At 48.3% G+C, this 18,122-nt stretch overlaps 2 protein-coding genes across 2 annotated transcripts in view; one reads left to right on the forward strand and one right to left on the reverse strand.

Moving 5' to 3' along the window:
* Positions 1–8,156, forward strand: part of polr2i (RNA polymerase II subunit I) — a 30,249-nt gene extending 22,093 nt beyond the window's left edge. The window contains exons 3-6 of the mRNA XM_072490107.1: positions 1,006–1,079; positions 4,524–4,598; positions 6,812–6,863; positions 7,903–8,156. Coding sequence (XP_072346208.1) covers positions 1,006–1,079; positions 4,524–4,598; positions 6,812–6,863; positions 7,903–7,965 — 264 coding nt within the window. The 3' untranslated portion in view covers positions 7,966–8,156. The remainder of the gene's footprint in view (positions 1–1,005; positions 1,080–4,523; positions 4,599–6,811; positions 6,864–7,902) is intronic.
* A 146-nt stretch (positions 8,157–8,302) lies between these two features.
* LOC140402370 (putative transcription factor Ovo-like 1) lies at positions 8,303–13,625 on the reverse strand. The gene is made up of 3 exons (XM_072490106.1): positions 13,262–13,625; positions 10,824–11,007; positions 8,303–9,870 (listed from the first exon to the last, which is right to left on the reverse strand). The coding sequence occupies exons 1-3, from the start codon at positions 13,364–13,366 to the stop codon at positions 9,578–9,580; spliced, it is 582 nt and encodes a 193-aa protein (XP_072346207.1). The 5' UTR covers positions 13,367–13,625; the 3' UTR covers positions 8,303–9,577.
* Positions 13,626–18,122: the final 4,497 nt, after the last annotated feature.

The raw sequence follows: 18,122 nt of genomic DNA on the forward strand, positions 1-18,122 counted from the left end.
GACCTCGTTTTAGAATGCCCCACAAGAGGAAACATCCGTTCTACGTCTACTTTACCTTTTATCATCTTGTATATCTCAATTCGATGAACTCTCATTCTTCTAAACTCGAGAGTGGATAGGCCTAAACTGCTCAATCTCTCTTCATAAGACAAACGCCTCATTGTTAGCTACAATGCTGAATGAATGGATAAGATTGCTTTCAGTGTACTGCTGCAGTTTATGACACCATGGAGGCTAAAAACCTTTTGAGTTGGCAACGTTGCAGATGTTTCAAATTGCTGACTGAAATCGGATCGAGGGGCTCTATCCATTGATCCAGACGATAGCGACACTACCCAGTATAACGCTCGCCCACAAATTGCAGATCCTTTTGAGTTTAATTCCATAGCATGCTCTAGATTGTCTGATCTGCTTGGTGCTGCAATTGGCATCAGTGCCTCTACAGCCCTGACTCCCCAGTCTGTGAGAGTGCGAGCCCTCGGGAATGAAGGGGTAATTGAAGGGATAAAATTCACCAGCTGTTGCACTGCTAATTTGTCAGACCGCCCTCGTGCATTGTCTCCCAGGACAGCAAAACTGTAACTGCTTTTCCTTCTGTATATCCATCATCTACGCATTTAGAACTGATGTTCTCATCTAATCACTGCCTGAAAACACAAAATGCTGGACATATCCAGGAGGCTTGGCGGCATTTGTGGGGGAGAGTTACAGAGCTAATGTTTTGGGACGACAACCTTTTGTTAGAGCTGCTTGATCCATTTTATCATCATTATCACCATTTTTCAAGCCTGCTGGTGTCTGACCTGTCGCCCGACTCTTTCAATCCTAAAGATAATTTGTCCATTGCTGAGCTATTAGTAGATGGCTGCTGGATAGATTTGGAAGGAGGCCTGTTAATGTTTCCCAATCCACTCATACTTTCCACATGTTCCTGAGAAAAAAAGTTGAAGTTGTAACTTTGTGAACAGTCTTGTGTAATTCAAATACTTTATGTTTGCATTCTAGTGTCGAAACTGTGACTACCAACAAGAAGCCGACAATAGCTGTATCTATGTCAACAAAATCACACACGAAGTGGAGTAAGTAGCATTCATGTCCGCTATGTGCGGGTCATGTCCGCTGTGTGCGGGTTTAAGCAGAACACCAATGTAACTGCGGCTGGCAGTACATTGTAGCCACAACTCCCAGTGAGATTCCAGCTAAACCCCAAGATTCGTGCCGCGTGTGTGTGTGTGCGTGTAAGCGCACAATCGGGAGTCGGTCGATACCACCTGCTTCACTGTTTCTGACCTTTGGCCATGGCCGCACTGAGGCCTGTGAGCCCGTGTCCAAAGACAAATCTGTCGATCACTGTCTTGAAAGATTCACAAATCTCTGTGTAAAGACATTTCTCTCCATCAAAGTCACAGATTGCTGAGCCTTACCCTGAGACTATGCTCCTGACATCTAGACTCCCTCCCTCGCAGCCCCCAGGAAACAATCTTCATTGACTCCCCTCTTCAGACAACTATATCCTTCCTTGGGTCTGGAGATACAAACTGCGCGCAGTACCCGAGGTGTGGTCACAATAACATCTCTGTGCATCAGGTCAGGCTGGAATCGGTTGGCATGGTGATGGCACCCGATTTGGAAGCACTACAGCAAAGGCTCACTAAATTGGTGCCTGGAATGAGGGGTGCTGTCCTACGATGAGAGGCTGAGTAAACTGGGCTTCTCATCTCTGGAGTTTAGAAGAATGAGAGGCGATCTCATTGAAACACAGATGGGACTTGATAGGGCGGATACAGGGATTGTTTCCGCAGGTTTTTTTTGGGGGGGGGGCACAGTCTCTCGATAAGGGGGGCGAACATTTAATGCAAACATTTAGGACTAAGATGAGGAGGAATTTCTTCACTCAGAATTGTGAATATTTGGAATTCTCTGCCCCAGGTGCTGCACCGTTCAATACATTTGAGGCGGGGTTAGCCCGATTATTGTTCTCTGGGGGTAATGAAGGCATGTGAGGAAAGTGGAGTTGAAGCGTATTGAATGGCAGAGCAGGCTCAACGGGCCAAATGGTCTACTCCTGTTCTCTATGTGCGCCTGACGCAGCAGCACCGCCTGACGCAGCAGCACCGCCTGACGCAGCAGCACCGCCTGACGCAGCAGCACCGCCTGACGCAGCAGCACCGCCTGACGCAGCAGCACCGCCTGACGCAGCAGCACCGCCTGACGCAGCAGCACCGCCTGACGCAGCAGCACCGCCTGACGCAGCAGCACCGCCTGACGCAGCAGCACCGCCCTTACGATCCATACTTGCAAAGGGAGAAAGGCAACTTTTGGTGAGGTTCTGGAGGATTGGGAAGATCCGTATACCTGGGAACTCCACCTTGAGAGGAAATGGGGGTAAAAGGATGTTTCTCTGACTGAATCTGAACAATCCGTGGAATATTTTAAACTTGATTAGGCCATCAAAGGATTTGTGTTTGTAACAAGTGTTATTCCACCAGCTTCTCAAGGGGCAATTAGGGATGGGAAATAAATGCTGGCCCTGCCAGCGATGCGCATGTCCCATGAATGAATAAAAACAATTACACAATCTACACGGGATCAGGGGTGAACTGGCAAGGTGGATACAGAACTGGCTAGGCCATAGAAGGCAGAGGGTAGCAATGGAGGGATGCTTTTCTAATTGGAGGGCTGTGACCAGTGGTGTTCCACAGGGATCAGTGCTGGGACCTTTGCTCTTTGTAGTATATATAAATGATTTGGAGGAAAATGTAACTGGTCTGATTAGTAAGTTTGCAGACGACACAAAGGTTGGTGGAATTGCGGATAGCGATGAGGACTGTCTGAGGATACAGCAGGATTTAGATTGTCTGGAGACTTGGGCGGAGAGATGGCAGATGGAGTTTAACCTGGACAAATGTGAGGTAATGCATTTTGGAAGGGCTAATGCAGGTAGGGAATATACAGTGAATGGTAGAACCCTCAAGAGTATTGAAAGTCAAAGAGATCTAGGAGTACAGGTCCACAGATCACTGAAAGGGGCTACACAGGTGGAGAAGGTAGTCAAGAAGGCATACGGCATGCTTGCCTTCATTGGCCGGGGCATTGAGTATAAGAATTGGCAAGTCATGTTGCAGCTGTATAGAACCTTAGTTAGGCCACACTTGGAGTATAGTGTTCAATTCTGGTCGCCACACTACCAGAAGGATGTGGAGGCTTTAGAGAGGGTGCAGAAGAGATTTACCAGAATGTTGCCTGGTATGGAGGGCATAAGCTATGAGGAGCGATTGAATAAACTCGGTTTGTTCTCACTGGAACGAAGGAGGTTGAGGGGCGACCTGATAGAGGTATACAAAATTATGAGGGGCATAGACAGAGTGGATAGTCAGAGGCTTTTCCCCAGGGTAGAGGGGTCAATTACTAGGGGGCATAGGTTTAAGGTGAGAGGGGCAAAGTTTAGAGTAGATGTACGAGGCAAGTTTTTTACGCAGAGGGTAGTGGGTGCCTGGAACTCACTACCGGAGGAGGTAGTGGAGGCAGGGACGATAGGGACATTTAAGGGGCATCTTGACAAATATATGAATAGGATGGGAATAGAAGGATACGGACCCAGGAAGTGTAGAAGATTGTAGTTTAGTCGGGCAGTATGGTCGGCACGGGCTTGGAGGGCCGAAGGGCCTGTTCCTGTGCTGTACATTTCTTTGTTCTTTGTTCTTTGTACGCTCCCAGTACTTTTGCAGTGACCCATTCGGTAGAATATTGTAATGCTGTGTCTGTGTCATAAGGAGTCCTCGGTGAGCTGTGCTGAGTTGTTGGGCTGTATTCTGCAGGCTGCAGTGAAGAAATAGAACCTGCGGCTGACTTCAGAGGAAGCTGCCCACCACCTACCGAGGTGTTGTGTTCCCCTTTTCCCAAATGGCACTTTTAAGTCTGACGCCAAGTCAAGAGGATCTCCAGACATCCAGCATCAACGTAAAATTATCTTTTCGGGGCCAGTGGGGGTGTTTAGCAGTAATTAAAACTCAGCATGTCTATAAAATCCCAGTTAAACCTCAGTCAGCAGGCAGTGTTGCCCAGAGTTTGTAACACTTGAGATTGAGAGTGCAGGAGTGTAAATTCTCATCAGTTCAATGATTTCCAATTGATTGCAGTCTGGGAGAGCTTCAACAGTGCATCCTCTACAGGAGACCTCACTGGCAGCAGCAGCCGCCTCTCCATTACTCTGTTCATGTACAGACTGCAGGGGTGGCTGCCTGTCCAAGCGGAGTAGCGACAGAGAACGCTGACTGTCTTGCTGTCGTTACCGCCATAAAATCTGTGTCAGACACTCCGGTGCTATAAAACTGACCAGTTAATACTGACTCGACAGGCCCTGTATCCTTGGTGTTGATTTTAAATTTGGCGCTCAGCTGTGTCGAATATCTGGTGCTGGGCTTTGCGAGGTTGCACTTTGCAGTAATGGTTATTGCACTGTTTTGTCAAGAACATCTGCATGGTCTTCACAAAGGTGATTTTTTTTTTTCTCTCTGTAACAGTGAATTGACCCAAATCATAGCTGATGTGGCACAGGACCCAACACTGCCTCGAACAGAAGACCACCCGTGCCCAAAGTAAGTAGCACCGCTGCACTGTTTTAACAGCCTCATCCTTCTCAGATAGCCTAAATCTCGTGAAAATTCAATCTTGATGTACTGAGGGGTAGTGAATCTGTGGAATTAATTCTTTACTGCAGAGAGCTGTAGAGGCTGGGCTATTAAGTATGTGCCAGGCTGTGAGAGACCGATTTTTAATCAGTGAGGGAATCGAGGATTATGTGGATGAAGCGGGAAAGTGGAGTTGGAGATTATCACATCAGATCAGTCATAATTCCATTGAATGGCAGAGCAGACTCAATGGGCCGAATGGCCGATTTGTGCTCCTGCGTGTTATGGTGCTATGAAGGGAAGAAACGGGATGCGTGTAACTGTTGAAGTCTTTGGTATCTCTGAGTCACACCACACTGTTAAGCACGCCTGCTCTTATTTACCGATCATTGGCAACCTTAATCACCAATCTTGTAGAAGCTCGGGGATTTTCCTGGCTGCAATAGATTCTTGTCAGATGTCAGATTGCTATCTGACGTTATTGTGATGAAGCCTTTCTCCAACTCACTAAAGGCTTAGCTGTCCTATTGGATCCTGTCCCAAACAAACGAGTACTGTATCCCAAATCTTTACACTCTGCTGCAGCCCTCCCCATCCACACGCACCCTATGTGATGCTGCACCTATTCACAGCTCTCTTCGACACAGTCCCACTTTAAACCCCACAATACTCTCCATGGTGCCAACTACACGATGCAGATTGTCTTTTGCCTCCTGATCTTCTCCTGTCTTCCATCAGCGCGCTCGCCTAGTAGTGACGTTTATTTCCCAACCTATGTACGCTTGCTGTATTGTGGTTGCTGTTTTTCCTCTTCCAAGACACGCACATTCCAGCCAGAGAAGGTTGGATGTGATCCTGAGGCTTGGTGCAGAGGCGGCTCAGAGGATTGCAGAGTGGGCCTGCTGCCTGGAAGCACGTCAGCAGATGCGTCACCGAGCGAAAGAACTTGCGATGCTGCACTTTGAGGTGTTAGAGCCGGCAACGAGATTGGAGGCTGAAGGAGGGAATCTGCGGCCTTCAAGCAGTGAGCTGGGAAGGCTGGGGGTTGTGAAGTAGCGCAAACTAGAAATGTGGGGTGTTCTTACGCCCGGCTTTGGGGAGGTGGGGTGGGAAGGACATATAATTCCCACAAACTCATTTTAACATGGATACATATACCGGCTTTTTGTTAGAGTGTCCAATTAATCCCTCTCTTCGATTTGTTCCCGTAGCTCTCTATTCTCTTTCCCTTCAAGTAACCGTCCAGTCAACTGTTTAAAATTGCTGCTGAATCTACTTCACAGGCGGTGCATTCGGAACTTGTGCAGCATTCTCTTTCTCGTGTCACCCGTTGCCAATTGATTAAATCTTTGTCCCCTGCTTACTGACCCTTCTGCCACTGGAAACCCTTTCTCCTTAATTACCCCCATCAGAACCCTTTGGAGTTTTGAGCACCTGGGGTCACGTCTCCTCTTAAACCTCTCTATGCTCAGGAGAGCAACACCTCCAGTCTTGCTGCATGACTGAAGCCCCTCGCCCCTGGAGCCAATCTAGTCAATCCCTCTCCTCTAAGGCAGCACCAGCCTTCCTTACAGCGTGGTGCCTGGAATTGGGTGCTCTGCCCCCGCTGAGCAATAACACATGGTTTGTAAAGGTTTAGCATAACTTGCTTTGATGCTCTGTGCCTCTACGAATAAAGCTAAGGACCCTTCTGCTTTTTTAGCATCTTTCTCAACAGATCGAGCACCCCCCCCAGCAAAATGTATCACTTCATGTCAGGTGTGGCACGGTGGGCAGTGGTTAGCAATGCTGCCTCACAGCTCCAAGGACCTGGATTCAATTCCGGCCTTGGGTCACTGTCTGTGTGAAGTTGCACGTTCTCTCCGTGTCTGCGTGCGTTTCCTCCATGTGCTCCGGTTTCCTCCCAAATATGTGCAGGTTAGGTGGATTGGCCGTGCTAAAATTGTCCCTTACTGCTCAAACGTTAGATGGGGTGACGGGTTTACGGGGGAGTGAGCCTCTTTGCACCTCAAAGGTGCTCTTCCAGAGAGTCGGTGCAGACTCGATGGGCTGAATGGCCTCCTTCTGCACTGTAGGGATTCATATGTTGCTCTGTATTAAATTTTGTCTGCTAAACGCGTGCCTATTTCACCAGTCCGTGTCCTGTAACAGGTTACAGCTGTTTCTGAATGTTGTTGCAGGTGTGGCCACAAGGAAGCTGTCTTTTTCCAGTCACACAGTGCAAGAGCTGAGGTACAGTATTGGAACCCTTTGTCGAAACATGCAACAGTTAAAAGTATATATTCAAACCATTTACGCCAATGAGCATTATAAGTTAGGTGGATGTGAGTTGCTCCCTATTAGAGGCCAAGCAAGTTATTTTGTTTTCAGTATTTGTCCTTCTGTCAAGAAAGCTGAATGCAAATTTTCTCTTCCATTTTAAGACGGGAGAGGAGGGTGTGTTAAACTTTGAAAGTAGGCGCCGGCGCCGCTTGTTTGCTGCCGATATCGTTTTGCACGAATGATTTCTCACAGCACTCCCTGCCAACCCCACCATCGAGCCGTTCGCACAAGCCCAAACGGCCATTATAGCCACTGCTTAAACCCTCGGCTGCCTAGCCCAGGATGTGCACGTAGCTGTCGCTTTTCTCTTGCCTTTGTGACCGTTTCTGAGTCTGAATGTGCAGCCAGAGAGAATAGGAGAAATGAATATCACTCCGGGTGTAAATGTGTGTTTTGTTGTGTGTAAGCTGCGAGACTATGAAAGGTAGCCTGGGTGATGAAAAGCTTAAGCTTGACCCTTGGTTGCAGTGTAGTGGGAATCTGGCAACACGGCATATTGGTTACACGCTATCTGGAGAGCTTTAACTGTTGAAAAATTATTGTTCCAAGGATAACTAGGGTCTCACTGAGCAAAGGACAAAACATTGTGAGAATGTAGTAAAAAAATTTTCACAATTAGCTGTATATGGAAAGTAAATTGTTTACACATAACAAATGTTCTTCCATGGTTAGAAAGCAGAAAGTTTCTCTCTGAATTATAGACCGTGCAGCTGCCTTTGAGCACATGCCTATTAAGATCTAGATCAGGACTGTCTGACCTCATTTTGCGGACGCTGGGGTTTTTAATGGCCTTTAGCAAAGATTGTGGTTTTAAAAGGGGCCAGAAAAATGTTGGCATGTTTTCTTATGAGTGAACTGAATGGTCGTAGCGTTTGTGACCATCGTTGGCCACAAAGGATTTTGAGTTCAAAGTGTGTACTTAACGGAGTCGTCTCCCTCCCTGCTGCAGGATGCAATGAGGCTGTACTACGTGTGCACAGCGCCACACTGCGGCCATCGCTGGACTGAGTGAGGACACGTGGTGCTGTCCCTGGCTCTGTCGATGTCGGAGCCCCTGTCAGTGGGCATATCAGTTCAAAGATAATGTATAATTGAGACAAAGAAATCAACAGTGTGGTAATAATGTTTATTTTTTAAAGCCATGCTTGTACTAATCTTTTTCTAATTTTGTAAATAAACTAATAAAAATATTTTTTAAAAGAACAGTTGGAATAATATTCTGTGCATTGATTTAACTGACTTTTCACAACAGGAAATATTAACTCACAACAGGAAATATTAACTTCCACAAGAACCTCGACAGTTGGATGCCAGGATGTTGTTTCCTCTGGCTGGGGAGCATTTAGAACAGGGAACAGTCTACAGAACACAGGGTGGTGAACCTGTGGAATTCTCCACCACAGAAGGCTGTGGAGACCGAGTCACTGAATATATCTAAGAAGGAAATAGATTTTTAAACTCCCAACGGTGTCAAGAGGACTGGGGAGGAGCATGGGAGGTCTGGCGTTGAGATAGAGGATCAGCCATGACACATTGAATGGTGGAGCAGGCTCAAAGGGCCGAATGGCCTCCTACTGTTCCTGTTTTCTATGTTTCTCGGTAAGCTGGCTGGTATCTCAGGCGGATCACAGACCAGAACCCCAAAGACCCCGAGTCTTGCCATCGCGTACTCAACTGGAATACTGCGCCTCAGCGTGGCACCATCTGCCCACACGTAGAATAGAATTCCAACAGTGCAGAAGGAGGCCCATCGAGTCTGTGCCAACTCTGAAAGAGCGCCCAACCCCACCTAACCTGCACATCTTTGGACTGGGAGGAAACCAGAGTACCCGGAGGAAACCCATGCAGACAGGAGGGCAGAACGTGCAAACTCCGCACAGTCACCCGAGGCTGGAATTGAACCTGGGTCCCTGGTGCTGTGAGGCGGCAGCGCTGACCACTGTGCCGCCCACCAGGCATATTGATGTGCAACTCAACAACCTGCATCATCGCAGGATACCCTCCCACCAACTAATCTCCATGACTCCCAGTCCTCCGCAACATTGACCGCCCCACAACACCAGGCTACTTGCAACAGGCACGCCCGCCCTTCATCAATGACCTCTTTATAACCCACCACAAATGTACATCCCCTCGTGCCACAAGGTAGGGTTAAACCCACCGTGTCGAGGAATAACAACCGAGTTCCCCAAGGCAGGAGGAAAGAGGCAGCAGAGGTCGCTCTCTCACCGCAGACCCCATAGCTCTGTCCGCCTGGCTTTGGTCTCCCACAGCGACAATGGGCCGTTTTGAAGCGTTTCAGGACTGATCAAGGCCTTGCAGCTGCCTGAGATCATTGGGATCACCAAGACCACAGTGTTGAACAGTCCAAACGGTGATTCACATCGTCAAGGAGTGTCCGCTGACTAAAACTGAAGGTGGACTTGGAGGACCTCATCCAGGCACTGCCGAGGCTCCGACCATGAAGAGTAATAAACGAATATATCAAAATCCCATGTAGTCTCATGTAGGCCAGACTGGGTAAGGACGGCAGATTTCCTTCCCTAAAGTCAGCCAGATGGATTTTTTACAACAATCAATGAAAGGCATTTTTATGAATGCCAACTTTCTGTCTTAGCTAGTTGCTAGTCAAAGTGTGGGAAGAACAGCATGCTCAATCTGTTCTGAAATGATGCGCTTTGCTTCCGCAGGTACCTGCGTAGTAAGGGGCTGGTGGGGTGATGGCCCCTGAGGTGCAGGAAGTACGTCTCCCCCTGACTGGATGTAAAGCCGCAGTCCTCGCACACAAAAATCTTGGACCGCCGTTCCCTGTAGGCGTAGGTTTGGTGCACGCTGTGAATCTTCTTCAGGTGCGATTCCAAGGAGCAGCGCTGTGTGAATGCCTTCTCGCACCGGTCGCACTTGTAAGGGCGAATGCCTGCTCAAAACAAAGGCGGGGGTGATAAAGTGAGGATGTGCCGTGAAAAAAGACAAAGAACCGAGGAAAGAACTTGCATTTATATAGCGCCTTTCGCAACCTCTCGTGACCCAAGGCGACTTGAAGCCAATTAAATTGTTCCAATGCGTCCTCGCTGTTAATGTTGGAAACACAGCAGCCAATTTGTGCACCGCAAGCTCCCACTGATGGCCATGAAATAAATTGACCCGTTCGTCCATGTCAAGGGGATGTAAGAACAAAGAACAAAGAAAAGTACAGCACAGGAACAGGCCGTTTGGCCCTCCAAGCCTGTGCCGACCATGCTGCCCGACTAAACTAAAATCTACACTTCCGGGGTCGGTATCCCTCTATTCCCATCCTATTCATGTATTCAGTGATGGGCACTGGCAGAACTGCCCTGCCTCACTTTGGACCACTTTGAGTTCAACTAATTAAACTAAATTAAGCAAACTGGGGGATGAATTAAAAGTGCCCCTTAAAAGGGCACTGACCTGAAAAAAAACAACGGGCAAATGAAACTTAAATTCTTAAACCAAAAGGTGATCAAAAGGGTTGATAAAGCACTCCAGACCCTGCGGTGCCCACCGAGCATGCAAGGCTGCTTTAAATAACGCGGCGGGATCTTGGACATTCACCCGAGGGAACTCATTCAAAAGGCAGCACCTCTGACAGCGCAGTGTTCACTCAGTACCGTCAGTCCTGATAAAGCACTCTGGTCCCGGCCTCCGCAACGTTCTGACGCAGGCAACAGCGCTGACCGTGGGTTCAAATACCAGCCTGCTGATCCCAAGTCTAGGCTGACACTCCCAACGCGGTACTGAGGGCGGGCGGCACTGTCGGAGGTGCCATGTCGTGGATGAGACTTAACTGAATGTCGCCCATCTCTAACCCTGATGTAACTCTTCCCCCCCTCCCCGCCACCTCCCCCATACCTGTGTGCGTTCGCATGTGCCTCTTCAGATCAAAGGTGTCGTTGAAGCCTTTACTGCAGAACCTGCAGATGTGTTTCTTCAGTGAGCTGTGGCACTTGAGGTGCCGGGTCAGCATGCGCTGTAACGGGAAGACTTTGTTGCAGGAGTAACAGAGGAAATTACCCTGGGTGTCGGCCGATCTCACCTTCACAACAAAAGAAATTTGAAGATCAGAATTCATTCTCGCAAGAGAGAACTTTCTACATAGCACGTACTGCACAGGAACAGGCCCAACTAGCCTGTGAAGATGTCCCACTTGAACTTCCATGTGTCATCGTATCCCCTCATTTTGGTTTGCCGTGTGTGGCCGATTTTTTTTTTTAACCAGTCCCTGGACTCTTTAAAAACATTTTTGCAGCTGTGGTAACTTAAAGAGACCAACCTATACGTGGCCTCCATGAGAACCCATCTAGTCTACCCCAACCCTCTAAAAGAGCACCCTACCCAGGCCACCAACCTATCCCCGCAACCCCATCTAACCTGCACAACCCCGGACTCTTAAGGGGCAATTTATCATGGCCAATCCACCTAACCTGAACATCGTTGGACTGTGGGAGGAAACCGGAGCAAGTGCAGACGTACAGTCACCTGAGGTTGGAATTGAACTGGGTCCCTGGCGCTATGAGGGAGGCAGCAGTGCTAACGTCGACCAGATACTGAACTGGACCAACCATATAATTGCAGTGGCTACAAGAGTAGATCAGATGTTGGGAATTCTACGGCTTCTCCACTTGCCAAGATGAGTGCAGCTCCAAGAACACTCCAGGAACTCGACACCATCCAGGACAAAGCAGCCCCGCTTGATCAGCACCTCATCCACCACCTTAAACATTCACTCCCTCTACCACTGACACACTGGCAGCTGTGTGTACTATCTACACCAGTGTTCTTCAGACTTTTTTTCTGGGGACCCATTTCTACCAACCTTCGGGACCCACGCCGGCCGACCTTCGCGACCCACACCGGCCGACCTTCGCGACCTTCCGGTGTCGGATAGTATGGAGTCTCCATATGTCCAAAGTTCTGAATTTTTTTCCTGTAAAATTTTATCAGATAAACCCCCCCCCCCCCCCCCCCTGAACTTAGAGGACTCGCCAACACTAAGGGCATTCAAATGGTCATTGGATAGACATATGGATGATAAGGGAATAGTGTAGATGGGCTTTAGAGTGGTTTCACAGGTCAGCGCAACATCGAGGGCCGAAGGGCCTGTACTGTGCTGTAATGTTCTATGAGTGAAAAAAATGAATAAACCCCCCCCCCCGAACTTGTAAAAAAGAAAATGAATAAAATAAATGAAAAAAAAAATTAAAGGAATAAAAACCACTACCGAACTTGTAAAACAGAAAGCTGCAACCGTTTAAAAAAAAATAGCGGCGGCACGCTGATCACCGCATGCGCAATGCAGCCAAATTTGTTTTTTTTAACATTTTCGCGGCCGCTTGCAGCCGGTATTATGAAAAGCCAGCTGCTGCGTGGGCATTTGCGCAGCGGACAATGGCTCCACGACCCTCCCGACACCCGCCCGCGGGTTGCGCCCCCGACTTTGAAGAACACTGATCTACACGCTGCACTGCATGGGCAGCACTGTGGCACAATGGTTAGCATTGCTGCCTACAGCGCTGAGGACCCGGGTTCGAATCCCGGCCCCAGGTCACTATCCGTGTGGAGTTTGCACATTCTCCCCGTGTCTGCGTGGATCTCACCCCCACAGCCCAAAGATGTGCAGGGTAGCTGGATTGGCCACGTTAATTGCCCCTTAATTGGAAAAAATAATTGGGTACACTAAATTTTAAAAAAAAAAGATGCATTGCAGTAACTCGCCAAGGCCCCTTAGGCAGCACCTTCTAAACCCACAACCATCTAGAAGGCCAAGGGCAGCAGTCACGCGGGAACACCACCACCTGCAAATTCCCCTCCGGGCCACTCATCACCCGGACTTGGAAATATATCGGCCGTTTCTTCACCGTCATTAGATCAAAATCCTTCCCTAACTGCACTGTGGGTGTACTTACACCACAGGGACTGCGGCGGGTTCAAGAAGGCAGCTCACCACCACCTTCTCAAGAGGCAATTAGGGATGGGCAATAAATGCTGAGCCAATCCAGTGCCACCCACCTCGCATGAACAAAGTTTTTAAAATCCTCCAATGTACTCGGGTAAAGTGGCCGTTTGTCACGCCTGGGCCTCAACACTGAGGGTCCACCTGAGGGTAAGGGTTTCTCACAGTACAGCTCCACCTTGTCCAACATTCATCCCAGCCCTCTCAGTGGTAAGAGCCCCCGGCTGTGCTTCCTTTCCTTATATCTTTCAGGACGTGGAACTCTTGTAAAAACACTACGGCGGGGGTTGGTTGGGTGGGGGAGCGATGGCTGATCGTTGATGCAATAAAGACATACCTTAGCTTTGCCGAGCTCTGGCTGTTCTTCAGCGTGAGCTATTCCATACAATCCTTTAGCAAACGATTCCACCCAGGGGCTTTGCATTTTGTCCTTTCCACTCATCGGCGTATTTGGGTGAGGTAAAGGCTGATGCTTGTCCAGGGCACAGGTATCCAAGCATTCTGTGGATGGAATTAAAGGATATTCACGGCAGATCTAAAATAGGTGGGAAAGTCTTTTCCAATGAGGAAATAAGAACCTTACAAAGGGATATAGATAGGGTATGTGAGTGGGCCAAAATTGGGCAGCTGGGGTTTAATGACGTGTGAGGTCACCCATTTTGGTCGGGCAAAATGGAGAGACACTTATTCTCTAAATGGAGAGGAACATCAGAGTGCTCAAGTGCAGAGGGATCTGGGTGTCCTCGTGCATGAATTGTGGAAAACTAGCATGCGGGTGCAGCACGTAATAAGGAAAGCAAATGGAATTTTGGCATCTATGGCTAAAGAAAGGGTATAAAGGTGTTGCAGCAACTGTACAAGGTATTGGTGAGACCACATCTGGAGTATTGTGCAAAGTTTTGGTCCCCTTATTTGAGGAAAGATGTAGTGGCATTGGAGGCAGTTCAGAGGAGGGTCACTAGATCGATTCCAGAGATCAGGGGTTTGTCGTGTGAGGAGAGAATGAACAGTTTAGGCCGATACTCTCGCGAGTTTAGCAGAATGAGGGGAGATCAAATTGAGGTATACAAGATGATAAAGATATTGATAAAGTAGACGTGGAGTGGATGCTTCCTATTGTGGGGCATTCTAGAACGAGGGGTAATAGTTTTAGGAGGAGGGGGAGCAGATTTAAAACAGAGATGAGGAAAAATTACTTCTCCTAAAGGGTGGTGAATCTGTGGTATTCGCTGCCTCAGAGTGCGGGGGATGCTGGGGCAGCGAGTAAATTTAAGGAGGGGTTAGACAGATTTTTAATTGGTAATGGGCTGGAGGGTTACAGAGAACGGGCAGGACGGTGGAGTTGAGGTCGAGAGGAGATCAGCCATGATTGTATTGCCTGTGACCTGAGTGGCTCGTGAATTGCTGTTCCCTAAAGGGGCATTAGTGACAATCAACAATGATTCCATGGTCGTCCTTAGACTTTCTAACTCCAGATTTGTTGCAGCTGTACAAAACTCTAGTGCGGCCGCATTTGGAGTATTGCGTGCAGTTCTGGTCGCCACATTATAGGAAGGATGTGGAAGCATTGGAAAGGGTGCAGAAGAGATTTACCAGGATGTTGCCTGGTATGGAGAGAAGATCTTATGAGGAAAGGCTGAGGGACTTGAGGCAGTTTTCGTTAGAGAGAAGAAGGTTAAGAGGTGACTTAATTGAGGCATCCAAGATGATCAGAGGATTGGATAGGGTGGACAGTGAGAGCCTTTTCCCTCGGATGGTGATGTCTAGCACGAGGGGACATAGCTTTAAATTGAGGGGAGATAGATATAGGACAGATGTCAGAGGTAGGTTCTTTACTCAGAGAGTAGTAAGGGCGTGGAATGCCCTGCCTGCAACAGTAGTGGACTCGCCAACATTAGGGGCATTTAAATGGTCATTGGGTAAACATATGGATGACAATTGGAATAGTGTAGATGGGCTTTAGATTGGTTTCACAGGTCGGCGCAACATCGAGGGCTGAAGGGCCTGTATTGCTCCTATTCTATTGTATTGAATTTCAATTTTAATACCTGTCGCAGTGGGATTCGTACCCCGATCCCCAGAGGATTACTTTTCGTCTCAGGATTATGCGTCCAGTGAAAATACTACGAGGGAAAATGACACACGCTTTGCACACAGCAAGATCCCACGGATAGCAATGTCACAATGACTAGATCACTTCTCTCTTTTTGTCTTCGCAATTATGTTAGTTGAGGGATTGATATTGGCCCCAGGGAAAATGCTCCTGTTCTTTTTCCTTATATAAATTTAGAGTGCCCAATTTTTTCTCAATTAAGGGGCAATTTAGCATGGCCAATCCGCCTACCCAGCACATCTTTGGGTTGTGGGGGCGAAACCCACGCAAACACGGGAGAATGTGCAAACTCCTCACGGACAGTGACACAGGTCCGGGATCGAACCTGGGACCTCTGCGCCACATGCAACAATGCTAACCACTGCGCCACTGTGCTGCCATCTCCTATTCTTCTGCGAAGTAGAACAATGGGATCTTCTACATTCACCAAAGAGGCCAGGCGGAACCTGGGTTTAAAATCCCACCCAAAATATGTCACCTCAGTATTAGAGTTATCGTTCATACATTGGGGAATGGAAGATGCTGAAGCCAGTCTTTTCCGTATAATAATAATCTTTATTGTCACAAGTAGATTTACATTAACACTGCAATGAAGTTACTGTGCAAAGCCCCTAGTCGCTACTCCAGCACCTGATTGGGTACACGGAGGGAGAATTCAGAATGTCCAATTCACCTAACAAGCAAGTCTTTTGCTACTCGTGGGAGGAAACGCCAGAGCACCCGGAGGAAACCCACGCAGACACGGGGAGAACGTGCAGACTCCGCACAGACAGTGACCCAAGCCGGGAATCGAACCTGGGACCCTGGCGTGTGAAGCAACAGTGCTAACCACTGTGCTACTGTACCATCCATAATGAAACATTGGCGAGGATGGGATTCAAACCCACGCGCGCAGAGCACAATGGATTACTGGCCATTCGCCTTACCCACTCCGTCACCTTAATCCAGGTTTATTCCTGAGATTACAGAGTGAACTGGGTTTTATACACCTGTAATAATTCCCTGATCTTTCCACAATTTCCAGCAGCTTCTCCTCAATACAAATTTAAAGTAGGTGCTATATTACAGCAGAATTCCAAAATTAAGACTCGGGAAATGCCGTAATCTATTGATCCATCTCTTTCCATCTATCTCTCCCTTTACCTCTATCCCTAACTCTCTCTTTGTCTCCAGCTATCTTTCTCTATCCATCTCTCTTTCCAACTGCACACCAATCTATCATGCGCTCATCAGTAAGAAGGCTCCTCCTTAGGCAGCACCTCCCAAATCCATGACTGCCAGAAGGACCAGGGCAGCAGATGCACGGATATATCACCACCTGGAAGTTCTCCTCCAAGTCACTCACCATCCTGACTTGGAAGGTCTCGAGGGTTTTGGGTATGAGGAGAGGTTGAATAAATGAGGATTGTTTTCTCTGGAAACACAGAGGCTGAGGGGAGACCTGATAGTGGCTTTTTCCAAGAGTGGAAGTGCCAATTGCAAGGGGCCTCAGGTTCAAGGTGAGAGGTGGAATGTTTAAGGGAGATGTGCGGGGTAAGATTTTCACGCAGAGAGTGGTGGGTGCCTGGAACGCGCTGCCAGAGGATGTGGTGGAAGCAGGCACATTAGCAACATTTAAGAGGCATCTGGATGGGTACGTGAATAGGGAGGAAATAGAGGCATACGGACCGAGTCAGGGCAGAAGGTTTTTTTTTAGGTAGGGCATCATGATCGGCACAGGCTTGGAGGGCTGAAGGGCCTGCTCCTGTGCTGTAGTTTTCATATATCGGCTGTTCCTTCACTGTCGCTGGATCAAAATCCTGGAACTCCCTCCCTAACAGCACAGTGGGTGTACCTACACCCCATGGACTGCAGCGGCTCAAGAAGGCAGCTTACCCACCACCTTCACAAGGGGCAATTATTGATGGGCAACAAATGCTGGCCAAGCCAGCGACGCCCACATCCCATAAATTAATGAAAAAAATAAACTAATTAACAAATCTGGTATATATAAAGCTAGTCTCAGTGATAGTGACCATGACAACTATCATTGATTGTTGCAAAAGATCTGGTTTCCTTTAGGGAAGGAAATCTGCCGTCCTTACCCGGTCTGGCCTACACGTGACTCCAGACCCCACAGCGATGTGGTTGACTCTTAACTGTCCCTCTGGAATGGTCGAGCGAGACACTCAGTTCGAGGGGCAATTAGGGATGGGCGACAAATGCTGGGCCTGGCCCAGCGACGCCTACATCCCGTGGAAGAATTTTAAAAAATGTTTGTCGGGTTGTCACCAGGAATGCGGGACTTCAGTTCCGAGGCGGGTTTGGAAAGGTTGAGACTATTCTTCAATCGGAGATGGATGAGGAGGATTCTAAACTCTTGACAGAGATCGCCCAAGACAGCGAGCGATTCCGAGATAATAGATTCACTGCCAAAGATCTAGAAGAGAGACGAGAAATGTTTTCACTCTCGTGATTCTGGAATGTTCCACCTGAAAAGGTGGCGGAAACTGATTACAAAATCCTTTTAAAAGAGGGTTGGACAGATGGTCGAGGATGAGGAATTTACAGCTTACAATAAGGATGTGGGACTAAATGACTGCCATTGAAAGTCTCTGGGTTGGGGCTTAAAGTCATGACCTTCGAACTCGGAGGCAAGAGGGCCACACGCTCAGCCTCCCCATAATTGCCCCCGCTTTGCTTCTGAATTCGGTCATTACAGATCATCCTGTGAGGGGTCTACAACCCAGATACCAAACTGATCTGTGGGCACTCTTACAGATTGAGCTGATTTGAAGAGGGGGCATCATTGTGGGAATGAGGGGGGGGGTAAAACCTTCCTCAGCGACACTTGGCCAAGGATGGGATCAATAGGAACCAGCCTGGATTCCTACTCCTGATCGCAAGTTAGCCGGGGACCACAAATGTGTTGAATAAGAAGAAGTGCAGTACTCAATCTATCCATCCATACCCCTCCTTCTTTACCTCTTCCTCTGGCCATCTTTCCCTCCAGCTAGCTGTCTATCTCTCCATCCACCCTGCACCTCAATCTTTCTCTCCGTCTCTCACTCCAGCTCCCCTTCCATCCTGGGAAAGACGGGGGCTG

The sequence above is a fragment of the Scyliorhinus torazame genome, chromosome 25 (assembly GCF_047496885.1).
Source record: "Scyliorhinus torazame isolate Kashiwa2021f chromosome 25, sScyTor2.1, whole genome shotgun sequence".
Lineage (NCBI taxonomy): Eukaryota > Metazoa > Chordata > Chondrichthyes > Carcharhiniformes > Scyliorhinidae > Scyliorhinus > Scyliorhinus torazame.

Bases quoted from the DNA above. Each gene is read 5' to 3' on its own strand.
- LOC140402370 (XM_072490106.1), bottom strand. From the start codon at position 13,366: ATGAGTGGAAAGGACAAAATGCAAAGCCCCTGGGTGGAATCGTTTGCT. The intron at 11,008-13,261 runs GTATGTCTTTAT...TTTGTTGTGAAG, and splicing joins CAGAGCTCGGCAAAGCTAAG to GTGAGATCGGCCGACACCCA. The intron at 9,871-10,823 runs GTATGGGGGAGG...TGTTTTGAGCAG, and splicing joins GCACATGCGAACGCACACAG to GCATTCGCCCTTACAAGTGC.